Source organism: Triturus cristatus, chromosome 6 (assembly GCF_964204655.1).
Source record: "Triturus cristatus chromosome 6, aTriCri1.1, whole genome shotgun sequence".
Lineage (NCBI taxonomy): Eukaryota > Metazoa > Chordata > Amphibia > Caudata > Salamandridae > Triturus > Triturus cristatus.
In genome coordinates this window covers 981,863,124-981,878,518 of record NC_140589.1, presented here as the reverse complement: position 1 = coordinate 981,878,518, position 15,395 = coordinate 981,863,124, and the positions used below count along the sequence as shown (strand labels likewise).

Below are 15,395 nucleotides of genomic sequence, written 5' to 3'. Positions count from 1 at the left end.
CCTTCCGGTCCAAAAAGACTATTCGAGACGGAAGAGCCAGAAGAACCATGGCACACTCCTCGACAACGATTCCGGACGACATCTTCGGAGAAGGCGTCGACGCTCCAGAACAGCATCACACCGACGAGGGACTCGTCTGCGCCTCCGAAGCCGACGACTCAGATGTGGAGGACATCACTCCAGCGCAGAGGGTCGTGAGTACTAATCTACCCCCCCGGCACCGAAAAAGGCTTCGGTCACTCCTTCGCCTCCGGGCCTAAGCAAGACCAGAGACACTGCTTCACACACCGCACATTCGGGCCCGGTAAAGAAGCCAAGTAAGCCTTCCGGCGGCTCGGGCTCGAGCCAGCCCACCGTCGGTGCCGATAAACACTCTTCAGCACCGAAAAAGAAACCGGCCTTCATCTTGACACCGAGCCCCGCACCTAAACACTCTGGGTCAAAACCCAGCTCTTCGGTACCGACACCATCTTCGGTACCGACCAAAGCACACAAGGCCACCGACACTTCGAAGCCGAAACCCATCTCGGCGCCTACCAAACAACCGGAGTTCCCTAAGCCAACGGTCCGACGCCTTTGGCGCCGACGGACCAACCAACCTCATCAGAACTTTTTACACCGGATCCTTAAGAGACAATTGGAGAAACCGGCTCTGCCTCCACCTCCAAAGAGGAAGGACTCTGCTACCTCCCCTTTCAGACTACCTTCCCCACCTCCTCCACCGCCTCCACCTTCTCCTCCTCCACCTCCTCCGCCCTCTCCACCCCCACCTCATCATTCCGCAACTCCATCTCCGGATGATGATGACCAGGGGGATCCATATGACGACATAGGGGATGTACCCCAAGATCTACCTACAGGGGACCCCACCCCCACAGGATCCCCAGACCCATGGGACGATTATAATATCCCTTCCAGACCTTCTCCACCAGAAGACTCATTGGGGTTCAACCACCTATTGCAAAGGGTGGCACACTATCACGGGGTAGATCTACATACCGACCCCGTGGAGGAGGATTTCCTCCTCGATACATTCGACCACCTCCATATTGCCTATGCTCAAAGGAGTTATAAAGCATGCGCCAGAGGTCTTTAAGGACCCAGTCAGAGCCAGGGGCATTAACCCGCGCATTGAGAAGAAATCTAAATCTGCCCCTACAGATCCCTCCTACATTAGAGGGCCTGCACCACTAGATTCTCTAGTAGTCTCCACCGCACGTAAAAGGGCCAACTCCCAGGCATCAGGCGAAGCACCACCACCTGACAGAGTCTAAACTCTTGGACGCATCAGGCAAGCGTACTGCATCCCAAGCTGCCAACATATGGCGGATCGCCAATACACAGGCGCTACTCGCCAGATATGACAGGGCCCATTATGACGAATTGGAAGCCATAATGCACCATCTCCCTGATAAATATAAAGCTAGGGCCAACGAACTCATTCAGGAGGGCAAAACCATTACTAATACCTCCATACGTTGTGGCTTAGATGCAGCAGACACAGCCTCTAGGGCTATCAATACTAGTATCCTCCTCCGTCGCCATGCCTGGCTCAGGATATCGGGGTTTAAACCGGAGGTACAAGCTTCCATCCTCAACCATACCTTTGACCAGGAACATCTGTTTGGCCCCAAAGTGGATGACGCCCTAGAAAAAATGAAAAAGTACACTGACACGGCAAAATCCATGGGAGCCTTACAATCTCACCCTCCCAGACACTCCTTTCGCCGCTCTTCCTTGCGGAGCACATCCAGAGGCTACTCCTCAGACACCGCTTCCACTTCATACAAATCCCCTACTCAGTCCACCTTTACAAGGGGTAACCAAAGAGGCGGCTACAGGGGCAACAATAACAAAGGCAGAGGCAAAACAAACTCTGCCCGCTCTGCCACCGCGCCTCCCCAATGACTTCCCTCCACTTCCCCCAGACCATCACACTCCGGTCGGGGGCAGACTCCAACATTTCCTTCCGGTCTCTACCATCACCTCAGACAAATGGGTAACACAAATAATTCGGTCAGGCTACTGCCTAGAACTAACATCTACCCCCCCCGCCCCCCCCAACGTTCCACCCAGACAACACCCGATGTCACCAGAACATCTGCGGCTACTCAAGCAGGAGGTTATCTCCCTCCTAGACAAAGAGGCAATAGAACGTTCCACCCAACCAACAACTCTATTGGTTCTCATACCAAAAAGGGACGAGACTCTACGGCCCATCCTAGACCTTCGGCCCCTAAACACATACATACACTCAGACCACTTTCATATGGTGACGCTTCAGCAGGTACTTCTACTACTTTCCCAAAACGACTTCCTCACCACTTTGGACCTAAAAGACGCTTACTTCCACATTCCAGTGCACAAGGCCCACAGGAAGTACCTCAGATTTGTAGTGGACGGCCAACACTACCAATTCAAAGTGCTCCCGTTCGGAGTCACAACCGCACCACGAGTATTCACCAAGTGCCTAGCAGTGGTGGCAGCACATCTGCGAAGACAACACATTCATGTCTTCCCATACGTAGACGACTGGTTGATAAAAACCACTTCATACAATCAGTGTGTACAACACACACACCACCATCAAGCTACTTCATCAGCTGGGCTTCACGGTAAACCACGAAAAGTACCATCTCCAACCATCCCACATAAAACAATATCTAGGTGCCACTATAGACACCTCAAAAGCGCTCGCCTACCCCAATCCTGCCAGGATTGCAAGCATTCAGGCTCTACGCGCAAAATTCATAGCACAACACTCCCTTCCAGCTCAGGTGTTCAAGCAACTAATAGGGATGATGGCCTCTGGCATCTTCATAGTACCTCACGCAAGAATCCAGATGCGTCCTCTCCAAGAGTGCTTAGCGCACCAATGGAACCAGGCCCAGGGTCAATTAACAGATCTGGTGTTGGTAGACGGTCGTACCCATCGCTCTTTGCAGTGGTGGACCACCACAAACCTTTCCAAAGGTCGACCGTTCCTGGACCCGGTTCCACAGATAGTACTTACAGACGCAACGCTCTCCGGCTGGGGAGCTCATCTATTACATCTCACCATGCAAGGCAAATGGACACCCCAACAGAAGCTACTCCATATCAACCATCTGGAGTTAGTAGCGATCTTCCTAGCCCTAAAATCTTTTCAGATACGAATTTTGGGCAAAGCAGTCCTAATCCGCACAGACCACATGACAGCCATGTATTATATTAAAAAACAAGGCGGCACACACTCTCCACAGCTCTCTCAATTAGCACAGAGCATATGGAGATGGGCCATACCCCGGAAAATCTTTCTCCTAGCACAACATGTCCCAGGAGTACAAAACACTATAGCATATCTATTCAGCAGACAAACACAACAACTCCACAATTGGGAACTTCACCCGCAAGTTCTTCACCCATACTTTCAAATGTGGGGGTATCCACAGATAGACCTCTTCGCCACCCACAAAAACAAAAAATGCCCAAGCTTCGCAGCCAGATACCCACACCCATTCTCCAAAGGCAATGCGATATGGATGAACTGGTCAGGCAGATTTGCGTACGCTTTTCCGCCTCCCCCACTCATTCCACTAGTAGTGCGCAAACTACAACAGCACTCCCTCATACTAATATTAGTAGCGCCAACTTGGGCCAGACAACGGTGGTACACCACACTGCTGGAACTATCGGTAGTACCGCATCAAAAATTACGCCTCTCTCCACACCTCTTAACCCAGAACCATGGAGAGATCAGACACCCGGACCCAGCTCAGCTCAACCTTGCGATCTGGCTCCTGAAATCCTAGAATTTGGGTATCTAAATCTTCCTCCTGACTGTATGAACGTCATCAAAGAAGCTAGGCGCCCTACCACTAGAGCGTGCTACGCCCCCAAGTGGAAACGTTTTGTTATCTATTGTCATAACAACACCATCAATCCACCAGATGTGTCCATTCAACACATAGGCTACTTACTCCACCTACAAAGGTGCAATCTAGCCTATACGTCCATTCGACTACACCTCGCAGCCATAGCAGCTTACCTACAAAACAGGCAACATCTCTCACTCTTTCGAGTACCTGTCATTAAAGCCTTCATGGAAGGCCTTAAAAGAATAATTCCCCCCAGAGTGCCACCCTCACCTGTGTGGAACCTAAATATCGTTCTCACCAGACTAATGGGACCTCCTTTTGAACCCCTACACCAATGTGAACTTCAATTCCTAAAATGGAAAACCGCTTTTCTTGTAGCCATCACTTCCCTCAGAAGGGTCAGTGAGATACAAGCATTTACTATTCAAGAACCTTTTTTACAAATGCACCATAATAAGGTGGTTCTCCGTACCGACCCAAAATTCCTCCCCAAAGTCATTTCTCCTTTTCACCTAAACCAATCTGTAGAACTACCAGTATTCTTCTCACAGCCACAAACTGTTGCAGAAAGAGCTCTCCACACACTAGATGTCAAACGAGCCTTACTCTACTACATCGAGAGAACACAACCTTTCCGTAAGACCAAACAACTGTTTGTCTCTTTCTCTCCACCACACAAGGGCAACCCCATCTCCAAGTCGGGGATAGCTAGGTGGATTGTCAAATGTATTCAAATTTGCTACCATAAAGCAAAACGAACGCTATCCGTTCCCCCTAAAGCCCACTCTACACGTAAAATAGGGGCTTCAATGGCTTTTCTAGGGGACATCGCATTAGATGATATCGGCAAAGCAACTACATGGTCAACACCGCACACTTTCACCAAACACTATTGTGTAGATGTGCAAACTAAGCAACAAGCTAGTGTAGGCCAGGCTGTACTCAAAACATTATTTCAAACCACTGCAACAGATACGGGTGGTCGCCGCTAACGGTCGGTACTGCTATAATCTATGCACAAGTGTGTAATCTGCAGCTCATATGCCTCGAACGGAATATGCTACTTACCAGTATGCATCTGTTCTTGGCATGTAGAGCTGCAGATCTACACACGCCCACCCGCCTCCCCAGCTACCTGTATCTGTTCCAGCTTATCTTATTTAGATAACACACACATGGGCATCTTCACTGTTATTACTACGCTCCATCTTTCCCTGTTGGCGAAAAACAATCTGAGGATGGAGCCGAAGCCCATGCACAATACGATCCAAGTGAGGAGTCACCGAACTCGTGACTTCCAAAGACTTTCCAAGAGGAAAAACAAACTGCAAACATCCGGGCCCAACACCAGATGGCGATCTATGCACAAGTGTGTAGATCTGCAGCTCTACATGCAAAGAACAGATGCATACTGGTAAGTAGCATATTCCTTATCTAAATGTGGATATTCTAAAATTCTGGCATAGGCCCAGCCCTCCAGGATCGACTTTGGAGAACCCTGCTGTAGGCAGAGCAGGCTGGGTGTCGTGGGTGGTCGTCTATGTAGCTTGAAGATCATGCCAGGCATCGCAGACAGTTGTTGCTGGATATTCATGTTTGAGTCCCAGCAGGCTGTACATGCTTTAGCATGAAGTGCAGATCTCATGCTGCCGGTCGTTTTTGGGGTTCGCAGTAGCATGAATAGTCTGGTTCACCTTGGCTTTGCATCGGCAGTTGGAATGGGCTACAAGATCTTGGCACAAATCGGTCCTATCGCAGTAGCGAAGAGCCCAAAACTTCAGATTTCACCTTTTTCTTCGAGGAGGACCTCAATTGTTGTCACATCAAGGGTCCAGGACCTTGAAGCAGAAGCCTAGAGGACACAGGCAGGTGCAGTGCAGCAGGTCAGCTGGGCAGTGGCAGGCCTCTGGAGCGTGTTGTGTTCCTGTAGCTCATTACAGGAGGTCCTCCGGCTGATCCTTGGAATGAAGGATGCAGGTCCAGTCTTCCTTCTTGTACAGCAGGGCAGGTCTCAAGAAGCACAGCAGTCTTCTTCGTTAGTATCCACCGGTCCAGAAGTGAACTGAAGAGTGGTCCCATTTTTATACCTGGTGCCCCCATTAAAGTGGGAGAAGCTTCTGGAGGTTTTCCTCACACAGAGTTGTCTGCAATTTCCTGCCTCCCAGCCATTGCCCCAGTTTGTCTAGGGAAATAATAGTTTATTGTGAGTGTGCTGAGCCAGTGCATTTGAAGTGCAAGTGTGGTAGGTGACAGCTCTACCCCCATCCCATCAAATCAGGGTGACCCATCCTGCCAAAACCCACATCCTCTATTTTAATACTGTCTGAAAGGAATGCAGAAAGGCTAATTGCACCAAGTCATGTGACCTAGGACACAAGCTGCAATCACCAAATAGGTAGGACAAGAAAATGCAACCTTCGACACAGTCAGCCATTCAACTGTGATCAACACCCTGAAAACACCCATCGGATTTTCAGGCACTGTCTTAAACTCATTCCTGTTCTAACTCACAAACTGGTGCGTGCTGTTTTAAATAGGTTATTCCAGTTGAGGGACAATCTCTGCATTTTGCAGAGTACTTCAAGTATCCATCTTCTCATCCATTATCTTTACCCTCTGTGTGGAACACTTTCGATCAATTCAATCTATTCTTGCAGACAGCAACATCAAGATCCATCAACATGCAGATAATAACTAAATGGCGAAAACTATCCTTACCCAAAAACATGCAGACCCTGCCTCTAACTAATCCAGTCTTGGATGTCACTACATTTGTGAAGCTGAACCTCGCCGCATAATCCGAATTCCTCCTATTTCCCAGCAGCACCAAATAACTTGGATTCAAGCTAGGCTCCCTGACTTAAACCTTCCAGTTTAAACTCCCAGTTGACAAATGTTGCAAAATCTCTGGGATTTTCTTTTGGCACAGACCTCTGTCAAGCAACATGTCACCAGGAAGAATGACAGCTTGGTTCCAACTCTCTCAAAAACACAACTTCTGAACAAATGCAGAGGTCGTAGTCCTCTCCTGTCTGGGCAATAATATCCTTCTCAGTGGCCTCCTGGCACCACCCATCCACTCTCGAAATGTATCAGACATCCAGCGGCACAACTGATCAAGGGCTCAAAGAAATTCACATACATCACTCACATGTCAGAAGATGTTCACTGGCTCTTCCTTCCAGCCCAGATCATCTTCAAGTTCAGCTGCACCACTTATAGATCCCTTAACACCGAGACCCCCGCTTAACTGGTAAACAAACTAGCCACTTTAATGGATAGGGCACACCAGCATCTTCATATTGGAGGCAAACTACTGGGAGAAGGAAAAGGTGAGAAAGCAATCCTCCTGCTTTCATGCACCCTGGATCGATATCGATATGGATCTCTCTCTATATCTATATCTATACACACACACCACCCACCCACCAGCATCAGATCACCGCCAGCTCTACAACAATTCGGAAAAAAAGTTGAAGACACACCTCCTTAGGAAAGCTACCCCACGATCTTCCGCAGGGTTTGGGTCTTCCCGGTGAAGTGTGCTTGAACTAGGTTCTTGCTGTACGAATACCAACACATACATATATTCTGTTGTGAATACACTATGCGCTGTTTTTTCATGCACTAACCTTTTCAGAGTCATAAATATGTTGCTAGAATTGAATTTACAGATTTGAACCTTTTCCTTGCCTTTTTTTGTGTTTTTAACAGGATTTGTCTTCACAATTACGGGAGGCAGAAGAAGCTCACAGCACTTTACAGGCAGAATGTGACCAGTATAGAACAATTCTTGCAGAAACTGTAAGTTTGCAAATCGTCCTTGATTTTAGTAAGAATATACTGCACTGTTTTTTGTTTTTCTTGACTTTATCTGGACTTTGACCATAGGGGGAATAGGATAGATATAATAACCTTTGAAAGTGGTGTGATTTTTCTGTTTTTATTTACTAGTCATATTTGTGGTTTATGGTGATGGATAGAACACCCTTTAGGATATCCCCTCAGTGTCCCTTGGAGTTAGTGTTAATTTTTCATGCCATTGAGCTCTAAAACTTGAAAAGCTTTGACCATGCAACATCATTACATTAATATCTAAGTGCAGGAGACCAGAGGTTTTCAAGCATGGCACAGAATTTGGGTTTTAGCTTTAATTGTGGATGTACGAAATTGGCAGAGGGAGAATGGTTTTCTGATTAAGATCAGAAACAGAGTAGAAGTCAGAGGTTACTAATACCCTCAGTACTGAGGCCTATGTTTTGATGTAAAAAAACTAAAACTATAATGCCACAAGCAGACAGTTTTAGAATCTAACCTGAATCTTCAAAACAAACTTTGACTTCTAATGCAATTGCTGTTGAGAGACAGATTCCACAGTACATAGATTTGCAATAGAGAAAACTGAGACTGTTAAGTATTGTTCACCTCAACTAATACATTCCTCTCATCACACAGAAGTAGGAATTTGAGATTCTTGAGAATATTCATGACCCACAAAAGATGGAGACGATGATTGAAATGAAATCATATAGGAGGAGAGCACAATCACTTGAGCAGAGGACATAGCCTACCTTTGGATGTCCACCAGATATTGTCATTTATGCAGTCCCGAAATTGTTGCTGATAAGAATGAGTGCAAATGGCAGAGGTGCATGAAGAGTCTTGTTTCTTATCATTTGCACAAAGTCCCCAACAGAAAATGAGGCACACCAGGGGTCGAAAAACTCAAAAACCAGCAGCAGGTAGAAGAAATATAGGGTGTCACCACAGTACCCTATATGCATATGGTTCTAGTGGGACACACTCAAAATTTTCACTGTCAGAAAAATCTGTCTAGTTTGCAGCTACTACAGCTCTACCCCTGGCAAAGAAAAGAGACTGCAAGCTATAGGAAAGATTGCCTGCAGATAAATGACACATTTTGAGAATGAAAACATTATTAAGTAGATTTGGCCATAAGACATGTGAAGGAATTGAGGTGATCTTACAACAGCTTCAGATGAACCCAAGAAAAGGGCAAAGGTCATTACACAAAATGGAAATATTATTAGCAAAACTTGTTGCCAGTCAATTTTGGAAGAAGTTATGCTTAGCAGTTAACTTAGCAAAGGTTCAGTCTTCGAAGGCATGCCTGGCCCACAGTGTCAGTTTTTAGACATAAAGCCCAAAGCAATGTAATATATATGCTTTCCGAATGTGAACATCTTTTTAGCCTCATCTACAGGAAGCTTTTTTCGGTCAAGGACATATTGAAGACAATATAATACTTCTATCCTTCTGAGGCCCCACATAAGGGGACTATTTCCCCTTTTTTAGGTCTCGCCTGCAAACGCAGCGCGAAGCGCTGCTGTACGCCAGCGAGATCTATTGTTGCTTACTTGCCTCGGAAGTGGGGCAGGAGATGGGCACGCGTAAGGCTTTTGGCAGATTTGAACCGGTGTACGCGCACGTGAACACGCACGTGCACACACGCGATGTGCAAATCTCCTGTCCCGCTTCCGATAACATGCCAGCCCCGTTGGAGCGGCCCACTGCAAGATGGGGCCGCTCAGAATTGCAAAAGTACACTTTGCACCAACAATATCCCGCACGGAGCCCCCACAGCCCTACTTCACTCACCGGGCTGCTCTTCTGGGGGGGGGGGGGCTCCTCCTCGTGGCTGCAGCACTTCTGTTGCAGGGCTTCCCTGCACTCCTGGGAGCCCCGCGCTGCTGTGGTCATCCTCGGCCGCCGCATTCTTCACCCGGGCCCCCTCCTGGGACCCGGGGCTTCTCTTCACTCCGGCCGCCACCGCGGGGCTCTCCCTTCAACAAGGGAGCCCCGCGTTAGCACGGCATGCCGGTTTCTCTTTTTGCCGGAGCAGGCCCCGCCCACGTCCCAGGCAAGGGCGCCCGACTTCTGACTTGTTTCCTTGTGTACTTGGCAAGTTCACTGACGCCCTGACGAACGGATGTTTAACACCCACATGAAACTTCAGGCTCTCATACCGATGTATTTTAGGTGTTGTCATCCACTACAATGTTAAACGTGTTTTCTCACCCTCCGAAGGGTTAATGGCGGAGGTAACCTGGCTGGATTTCAACCCGTGACCTGCGCACTACTTACTGGCAGCGCGCGCGCGGTGTGAGCTGGTGGAGCCCTACCCCAATAAACTTAAGCATGTACTCCAGCGCTTTAGGCTTGATTATTACATGGGCACTGACGGATGGCTGGGCAGCTGTCATGCTTCTTGTCATGTTGCTAAATACCAGACAGTCCTTCCTTGTGTTTCTCCAGTAAGTAGCAGGGTTGGGAATTAGCAGCGCCTTCAGTGCCGTGCGCCCAACAGCCCCTCGCCTGTCTAGCGAAGTCTCGCATGGCAGGAACTTAAATCCGCCTAAGTCTTTCCCTGATCCGGTTCAGAATCTCTTGTAGTTTCAGAATGTGCCTCTAGGCACCGAAAACATCAGAATACCCTAAGGTGAGGGGGAACGTTCGGGTAATTGTCACCCAAAAATGATCCAGATACATTCAGAATGTTGCAAATGAAAACAGTGGTACACCCGTTTTCTTGGTTTTAAAAATAACTGCTTACAAATGTAAGTTGATTTTACTATGTACGATAAGACGCATGTGAGCAGATGGGAGAGATTGTTTGGTAACATGGATGGGTCAGAGCTAGCGGTGACACATCCGGACACATATCTCAAAATTAAAGAAAATAGTAATTCCATTCTTTATCTCTATTATAAGTTCTTTAATTTTAATGAAGAACTTTGTTTTTGAGTCTTACCTACAGACAACTTTTAGATTGCCTATTGTTGAAAAGAAAAGATCCCATTATGTACAGTACCAATGCCATCAGTGAACTTTGTGCCAGCCCATTGCTTAAAATTGGTTGACATTGTGGACACTCCTTTGCTTCCTTCTTATTTGATGCCTTTCCTTGCCCTTCTTGTGTTTGTCCTTCTTCTGAAGCATTGTTTCTTTACCATCCTTTTAATGGATGGCTTTTGTCCTACTGTGCGCCCTCGTTTGATACTTTCTCACCAAATACCTGCACTCAGTGTTGCTCCTTCTATTTAATACCCCTCTTCGATCGTCCCGTTTTTAATTTTGTTTTTTAATTTTTACATTTTCCTCTCGGCCAACCCAAACTCCCCCTTTGCTCACCTTCCCCCAGTTCCCTTTGACCCCACCCCCCCATGCATTTATCCTTTTTACTGCTCCACTATTGGTGCTTCCCGTGCTTTTTAAAAATGTGACCCCACGGAGGACTGTGGTTAGTAATGGATGTGTACACAAGGGGGTGCAATTGCTTTTGCGTTACCTCTGTACAACACCAATTCTCTTATGAAACAGTCGTTGAAAGAGGGTCTGTGCTTTTGCAATGGTGGCAGATCTACGAAGACGTTGAGACGGTTTCCGTCGTTGTGGGCAATACAGATAGACTCTTACCGTCGTGGCATCACTAGCTTCCTATAGGAGGTGCAGTGCCAAATAGCCTTTTTACATGGGGCGTGTTTGCCCCTGGAATGATCACCAGTGTCAGTCAGATTATAGACGTGACTGAAAAATATGTTTGGCGAAGGGTTAATTTGAGGACACAATCAAAGTATGGAGCTACTCGACAACAATTATAAACAAGCATTTGCAATGCAATAGTCTTGCATTACTAAAGTTTGAGCTATTGGTGTTCCATTATTTAGAAATGCCAATAGCTCAAACTTTAATAATACGAGACCTATTGCATTGCAAATGCTTGTTTCTTTCTGCACTCCATGGCAGTGCATGTATGTTCTTACTCTCTTCTGTGTGCTACTTTCCCTCACATCACTGCCCCCAAGCTCATATTGTTGGTTCCTCCCAAACTTGTTCATTGTTTCACCCACTCCTACCTGTCTCGGTCGGTTTTACTCCATTTTATTTAAACCCCCCCCCCTCCAATTTACTCCACTTTTGCTCACGTCTCTCCTGCTACATTTTTTAAAAATGTATTATTTTTTTAGAGGTCCACATATTGCAATTTGCTATAGGGCCACTCTTTTTTAGGGGAAAAATAGTGATTTGTATATTTTTTTAATTTACCGTTTTAAGATAGGGCTATGCCATCTTGAAATGGTAAGTTACACCAAAAACAAAATGGCCACTATGTCATGACTTTTACGTCCCCATGTTGGGGGGAGCTGTAGTGTCATGATCCATATGTGTGCATGCATGTTCATGCATGTGTGCACAGATGTCTAATTTTTTCAGCATCAATAATGAAAATTTTTCCCCCCCAGATCTGAACAGAAATCGGTAAAACCAGTAGTTCTCCTTTGGAAAGGCCAAAAGGCAAAACATTTGACTTTGCCAGTGCGTGTTCCTTCACATGACACCCTTGTGCTTCCCTGGTGATTATAAGGAGTGTAAATTATTTTACAAAATGAATGCACAAAAGCTAAAAGTAAGATCATCTCCTTGCACATTATCATTAACAGAAAATGGAATCTGAAAATGGCAGTCGCACAGGGAGGATATCAAGGCTTATGACCGTGCTTAACTCTAGCCTATGGATGCCGATGGGGACCACCAGCACTTATATTTCTGCATCAGACATTTACGGCAAACAAGAGAGTGAAAAACAAACAAAACTGAAAGACGAAGAAAGATGACGGCAAAACAGTCATAAGGGAGAAAGAAGTAACATGTGAGAGTGAGATAGGAGGTCAGGGAGTGTGGTGATGAATTAAAGGGGCACAAGGTGAATGAAATGAAATATTGATGTATAAAGCACATGGCTACCCGAAGGCATCCCAACGTTAGTAGCAGCAGATAATAGAGAAGCCAGCCAGACTAAGGGAGTAGCCAGGTCTTTAACAATTTGCGGAAGTCAAAATGATTAGGTTCCTTTCGTAGATAAAGTAGAAGGGAGTTCCAAGCCTGGCCACATTGTATGAGAATTGCCGGCCCCCACTTGTGACTTTCTTAATCCTGGGGACAATAACCAAGTTCATGTCATCTGAGCGAAGAAGTCTGTTAGCCTGATAGGGCTGGGTGATGGTGTGGTTAATAGCAGGGCCCTTTCTGGCTAATGACTTGTGGACAATGCACAGTGCCTTGAAGTTAACTCTCTCCCTAATGGGAAGCCAGTGGAGAGAGTTCAAAGCAGGTTTTGCTGATTGATGTTTAGGAGTATCCAGAAGAATTCTGGCTGCCCAGTTTGATATAGTCTGGAGTTTGAAGAAGGTCGCAGTTGGAGCACCCAAATAAAGGGCATTCCTGTAATCCAGCCGTGACAGGATAAGTGCTTGACCCATGATTTTTCTTCCCTGGAAAGGGAGAAGTGGGAGGACTTTTCGAAGCATTTTCAGGATGCCATAGCACGTGGCCGCCGTAACACGTGTCTGAGTCTTAAAAGTGAAGTCTTGGTCTAGCCAGACGCCCAGACTTTTTAACTGAGTCTTGAGGATAGGGACGGGGCCCAGAGTGGTCGGCCATATTGTAATATGGTAAAGGGCAGGCCGATTCCCCAGGATCATCATCTCGCTGTTTCCCCCGTTCAATTTCAGGAAGAAGTAATTCATCTGTTTGACAATTTCTTTTAGGCAAGGACGAAGGCTAGAAGGGGAATTATCAGCTTGATTAAGACCCACCACAAGTTGCGTGTCATCTGCGTAGGTCACTATGTGTACTCCAAAAGGTAACACCGACTCAGGTAACGAGCTCATATATGCGTTAAACAAGGTGGGGCTCAAGGATGACCCATGAGGAACTCCACAACATAGGGGCATCTGTTTAGAGATCACCTCAACGTCAAAGACCTGAAAGGATCTATTTCTCAGGAAGGATTGTAGCCATGCCAGAGCGACACCAGTTACTCCCAATTTTCTGAGTCTGTGGACCAGGATATGGTGGTTAACCGTGTCGAAGGCTGCACTGAGGTCCAAAAGAATGACCACAGTGGTGCCTCCGGAGTCCACGATTTGTTTTTTTTACTCTTCCACGACTGAGAGCAGGACTGTTTCTGTTCCTTGGTGAGGTCGAAAACCTGTCTGAGACTGGTGGAGGAGTTTGTGTGTCTCTAAGAAGGTAGACAACAGTGAGTTGATGTGTTTTTCAGCAATTTTGCTGATCTCGGGGAGAAGTGATATGGGACGGTAATTTCCCAGGGCAATTGGATCACGGCTAGCTTTTAGGTCTCGCCTACACAGCGCGCATGCGCTGCAAAGGAGGGCCTTAGCCGTCGCTCTGCTCTTTTTGGAAGCACATACTCGTGCTTGTGGCGGCATACACCTGGCGGGAGTGCACAGCGGCATGCCACAAGCACGAGTATGTGCTTCCAAAAAGAGCAGACTGCGCGTGCACGCACGCACCACTCCCGGGCTCACTTCCTGCTCCCCCTCTGTCTCACGCGCGCAGCACTGTTAATCTGTCACTTGTTTTAATTTATTATTTCACACAAGAAACCGCTTTAAGGCAACCTTTGAACAAGCCAATTATCCACAAACAGCACGTCCATTATGATTTCAACAAACATTTTTTCCTTATTTCAGAGCATTCGGCCCTCACATTAGATTTTAATAATACTATCCGAGGCAACAGCAAGTCTTTCCTGTACAAAGTCAGTTAATATATATATCGAAGTATTTATTACTTTCTTAGAAATTATTTAGTTGATCTGCTCAAACTAAACTGTTTCTGGAAAATGTTTCTTATGCCCGTGAGTTGCGACCTCTTGTCAGTTGGGAAGCTTTGCAGAGGTGATATTTATTCGAAGACAGCATAACCACACGGAGTTGAACTTTCTATTTATTTCTTAGTGCTGCTGCCCCCCCTCTGGCGGTGTCCATGTCCCAGGCTCGAAGGCATTGGCAGTGCTTGTGGGCTCTTGTGTAGTTTCATGCTTTCTGTAGTAAGTGGCAGAGGCATGCCCCTTGATTCTGGGGTGGGTGCGCTCAGACACCAGTCTTTCCTTGTAGTCTCTCTCCTGTATCATCTTATCCTTTGCTGATGCCTCCTCGCTCTTAGCTTTAACTTGGTGTCTGTACTATTCATTCTGGAGAAGTTCTTCGATCGTGGACGGGTCTTTCCTCCTTCCTCGGATCCAGGCATCCCACTCTGAGGGTATGGCCTCAGCTTCGTAGGCATGCACCTCGGACCGTACCATTTCCACTGTTCGTCTTTTCCGGACAGGTTGGCCAGTCCACGTCTTCTGCTCTGGGACAATATAGTATTTGTTTCCAAGGTGGTCGGTGCAGACATGCTCTTTAACGTGCCCAAAAGTTCTCTGCAACAAGGATCTGATTCTATTAATTGTTGAGTAGTGTGCCCGAGGTAATTGTCATACAGCCGTCTTCAAACTTGAAACGACGTGGAGAAGACCGAGGAGAAGAATGATGGCGACCCACTGGTTGTTTTCAGCCTAAACTGAAATCGCAGGATGGTTAAGCAACGTCATATAGACTAATTAAATAGAATGAAAGTAGCCACTCCAAGATGGGCGCCGACCTCGTGCTGATATCTCAAGGGCGTTTATCACTATTGTCCTTCATTTGTTTTCACAGATGCTTTCGG

At 46.8% G+C, this 15,395-nt stretch overlaps 1 protein-coding gene and 1 pseudogene across 6 annotated transcripts in view; one reads left to right on the top strand and one right to left on the bottom strand.

Moving 5' to 3' along the window:
* Window positions 1-15,395, top strand: part of RRBP1 (ribosome binding protein 1) — a 250,849-nt gene that overhangs the window by 198,189 nt on the left and 37,265 nt on the right. For all 6 annotated transcript variants that reach the window (XM_085611756.1, XM_085611754.1, XM_085611752.1 and 3 more), the window contains exon 23: window positions 7,572-7,661. In XM_085611756.1, the coding sequence (XP_085467882.1) occupies window positions 7,572-7,661 (90 nt within the window). The remainder of the gene's footprint in view (window positions 1-7,571; window positions 7,662-15,395) is intronic.
* On the bottom strand, window positions 14,638-15,129 carry LOC146820887 (NADH dehydrogenase [ubiquinone] 1 alpha subcomplex assembly factor 2 pseudogene; annotated as a pseudogene).